Here is a 4,545-nt window from a genome sequence, read left to right as displayed (position 1 = left end):
AGAGGGGCTATGCAGGCAGAGCACCAAAGAAAAAGTAAAAACACTGTCCTTTTGCAGTAAGTGAGGATACCAGCAGGGGGCCAACTTGGAGCCCGTCCTGACAGCCGTAGTCCCTATTTCCCATTCAAGAGGATTTGTTGCAACTATTTCTCCACATGATCACTCATGTGAATCTTCCCGTTGTAGTGGTAACGGATTCCATATTCTAGTCAGACCAATGATCCACTCATTTTGAGTTCAACGGTCTTTGACAAACTGGCTGCCAACATCTGGGGTGGAATAGAAAGTTACCCACCTGCCAAGGTGAGGACAACTGTGGCCTTGGCCCATTAAGAAGCTTGTCCAGGGGTCACACAACTCAAAAGGTGGATTCAAGATTTGAATTTGCTCAACTGCAAAAGTTGTGTTCTTCTCACCAGGAAATCCTCATTTCTTATTCCAATTCGGGGTAACCTCCCGGGGCATCTGGGTGGCTCAGTCGGTTAAGTGGTTCACTCTTGGTTTCAGCTCAGGTCATGGTCTCAGAGTCCTGGGATTGAACCCCACATCAGGCTCTGCACTCAGCGGGGCTGGGGTGGGGGTTCTGCCTGGGATTCTCTCTCTGAACCTCCCTCCCCTCAAATAAATAAATAAATAAGTCTTAAGGAAAAAAAAAGAGTAACCTCCATATTCTTGAGAATCAAACAATGGCTTGTATTTCCCACTCCAGAGAACAAGTTAAAGTAACTAGGACACTTGGGGAATACTTTCTTATTATTATTTGAATTGTTCTGGTCAGTTAGAAAACCCTGTTTGGCCCAATGGCTGTACTTTGAACAAACATTTCCAGGAGACCTTTGATGAGTAAGATTGTGTGCTAGAGTTGGTGACAAAAATGAAACCCATCCCCTGGAGCTGCCAGGCTAACGAGCAGATGTGCATGTCAACACCTCAGTGCCTTCCAAAGCCATGACTTCTACAGAACGCATGGTACATGCTTACTGACTGGCATCATTCTAACATGTACTAATGCGTGTAATCTTTGCAACATGAGGTAGGTATTACCATCCCCAGTTTACAGATGAGAAATCTGAGATACCAAAGGAGTCCAGTAATATGCCAACGTTTACATGCTTGTAAGTAGCAGGAAGAATTTGGACCTTATTGACTCCAGAGCGCTGCCCTTGCCTGTCAGGCCACACTGCTTTGCCAGGGCTGTAACTAAGAGGAAGCATAGAGGAAGGTGGAAGAGAAGCTGGAGAGGGTCGGGAAGCTTCAGGGAGGAAATGGTCAATGACTGAGTGAGTGAGGTTCTCTCAGGGCAGTCGATTGCCTTCCTGAGGGCTGCCCGTGTCTTCCCCCAGTCAGCCGACCCTAAGGCTTACCCTCTTGAACTTAAGCTCTCACGTTTCAGTATTAGCAACATAAGTGGGAAAAAATAGGAACAGAGCAAGAGCTAAGTATCAACTCAGAAAAATACTTTTAAGACTTGTTGAATTTCACCCATGACACCGTGTTGTCTAGCTGACATGTAGTTCTTCTGAAGGGAGGTATTAAAAGCAAATCAAATCAACTGGGTAGATGACGATTCAAATTCGTGGAGGCTTCTTATGCTAAACCAAGTTTCACCTGGAGTTTGATTCTTAGAAAAAGCAAGAGGTCTATCTGCTTTATAAATCTTCACTCCCCAAAGGCTACTTTATTCACCATTTTAACGCACTCATTAAAATGAATTTCAGTTCATCAACCGTTACAGGGTAGTAGGCTCATGATGGGAAGCATGAAGCTGATGTCTGCTTACAACCATGCTTATCAAAATTCCACCAATCTTATCTTATGCACAAGATTTCTGCCTGAGGAGAAATTCCCTGACTTCTTTCTACTGGAAAAGAGTACAGGAGAGCATGACCCCCTGGCCTGCCATACTCAGGAGTACTTTTTTCCTCAGTGACCCCGCCATTCCATCTGAGATGGAACTTAACTCCTTTACTGCAGTGTTTTCAAGTAACCATTAGTTTTCTCTTTAAAGCAAAAAACCCAAAGACTAGGCTCAGGTCCTTGTGTTTTGACCTGTGACATATATTTACTGTCACAGTGATTTTCTTTTTGTCATTTTTAAAACGAAAGGACAAATGGAGCATGGGGAAGAGAACACCAATTTTATGAAAAGAAACCATCAATCTTCTGACTTGCTTTTTTTGCTTCTTTTTCCCCACAGTTTAACCACCCATGAATTGTTGCCGGACATCACCAAGCCATTCCTGGGTTTTTCCCACAGTAAACCTCTGCTGCTTTGGATTTTTCTCAATGATGAAACCATCAGAGCCATTTGTCATACCTTATTTAGCAGGACCAGATAAAAATATAAGCCTCAGCATGGTGAGTTTACTAACATGCTTATCTTAGGTTTATGTCTTGTTAGAACCAGTGTCTAAAGCCTTGGGTGGGAGCAAAGTATCAGCACCACTTACAATCTCAAAAGCAAATAAATGGGCCTTAATGATGTCTGTGTAGTTGTCATGTAAAAATATAAAACTCTTTCCTACCACAAAAATGGCGTGAGTTCAAAATGATCTTTAAGCTATACAAAAATAATACTTCCAGATGTCATTGTTTATTATCATGAAACTAAAATGAAGTCATACCTAGACAAACCTTAGAGGATAGTACAAGATTTGGAAGGGAAAAGTTAGGGAAAAGCATATGAAAAAATCCTCTGAAGATTTTTTTTCCTCTTTATGTGTAAATATTAAGGCTGTTGTCAGCTTTCAGTCAGGTCATAAGATCTAATCCTAAGGAGCCTATGAGTCAGTGATTCTCAAACCATGGTCCTCGGACCAGTGCAAGAACATCACCTGGGAACTTGTTAGAAATATTCATTTTCAAGCCCTGCCCCGAGTCTACTGAGTCTGAATGTCTGGTACTTAACAAACCCTCCAGGTGAATCAGCTGCACACTAAAATTTAAGGGTGATCACTTTAGTCCCTGAACAATAAGATCAGACAAAGCACTGTATCGATTCAATGTCCTTAGGAAAAAAATGTCACGCCCATTTTATGGGCTGATTATGCAGCAAATGGGGCATAACAATTGTATCTCCTTTGGCCTCCCTCTCCCAGAAACCATCCTCATGTCCCTACCAGACACCAAGGAAACTCTACCCTCTAAACCAATCCACCATTTTCCCCCCCCAATAAAAAAGGCACATGCCAAACTTGAATGCCAGTAGGTGCAAACAGGTTTGGCTGGGAGGTAGCCCTGGACTGGATTTAGAGTCCAGAGACAGTCACCAAAAAACAGATCCAGAATGTAGCTTTTCCCAGGTTAGTAATTACACCTAAATGTCAGAAAGAGCCAGAATGAGGTTCTGCCAAACTGTAAGAAGGCTTAGGTAAATGATGACCTGAGAACTCAAGGAGTCAGGACACAGATTAGGTCAAAACACACCTCGGGCTCAGTAGGTTGGTGGGTTTATGTCAGTGATCTGAGACCTTGGGATTTAAGAGGGTCGGAGAGACCCTGAAAGAACAGGGATTTAAGAGGGTCTACCCCAGCCTTCTTTACATCACCTTCCATCCACTATAGATTCCGCTTATAGAAGCTAAAATAATTATGTACTACTGTGGGCTGAGATGATTTGCTGATACCACCAGTGTTTCCTGGAAAACTGTGGTCAAAGCTGACTTAAACAAGAGACATACTAAGTGGTTTCTCATGGCTCCTCTAAAGCAGCCCAACGAAGTAAGGCCAAGAATGCAGAAGAACAGAAGACAGACTAGCATCCCTTCTTCCGATGATTGGTCTTGAACTGGTCATTTGTCCTGTGTGTTCCTGATTACCTAGATGGTCTCTCGATGGTCTGCACGTTTTACATACTGATGTGGATCAAAGGTAAATATGGTCAGGTCCTGCCAGTACTGAAACATTCTTTTTAACCTTATGGAAGAAGAGTCAACTATTTTTAAAGGACAGGCAAGAGCAGTGAGCAGCCCTACGCTGTCCTGGGAAAGCTGGTAAGCCTAACATATGCATTATGGCCTCTTTTCCCAGCCTCCGTGGCTTATACAGATGATATTTCATTTTAAAATGTAAGAAGCAGATAACTAAGAACAATAACTGCTCTTTCTTTTTCCCTGGAGGAGGGAACCCACGTGTTATGAATATCCATGATTTGGGCACTTTGTTTCCTTGAATTTCAGTTTCCCTAGCTTCCCATTGTATTGTCAGAAACTCATGTGAAGTATCAAATGGATGTGGGCCAAGCAATGTGTCCTAGGATGGATACATGTCATTTGGATAATACGTATGTCAGAGATCTATGGTGTGTTTCACTTCCGGTGCTTTTGTCCTCACGCCCCCATTTCAACCTCACAGATCACAAATGAGATCTTTCCGGTTTGGACATACTCTTACCTGGCGCTGCTGCTGCCCGTGTTCGTCCTCACCGATTACGTCCGCTACAAGCCCGTCATCATCCTGCAGGGGATCGCCTTCATCGTCACCTGGCTGCTGCTCCTGTTTGGCCAGGGAGTGAAGGCCATGCAGGTGGTGGAATTCTTCTACGGG

General features: G+C 43.4%; 1 protein-coding gene across 1 annotated transcript in view; it reads left to right on the top strand.

Annotated features, from left to right (window-relative positions):
- The first annotated feature begins 2,208 nt into the window (after positions 1-2,208).
- Positions 2,209-4,545, top strand: part of LOC100478156 (thiamine transporter 2-like) — a 21,832-nt gene continuing 19,495 nt past the window's right edge. The window contains 2 exon segments of the mRNA XM_034642628.1: positions 2,209-2,358; positions 4,354-4,545. Of these exon segments, the coding sequence (XP_034498519.1) occupies positions 2,209-2,358; positions 4,354-4,545 (342 nt within the window).

This window comes from Ailuropoda melanoleuca, chromosome 2, assembly GCF_002007445.2.
Source record: "Ailuropoda melanoleuca isolate Jingjing chromosome 2, ASM200744v2, whole genome shotgun sequence".
Lineage (NCBI taxonomy): Eukaryota > Metazoa > Chordata > Mammalia > Carnivora > Ursidae > Ailuropoda > Ailuropoda melanoleuca.
The sequence above is the reverse complement of the archived record's forward strand: the minus strand, read 5'-3'. Positions and strand labels throughout refer to the sequence as shown.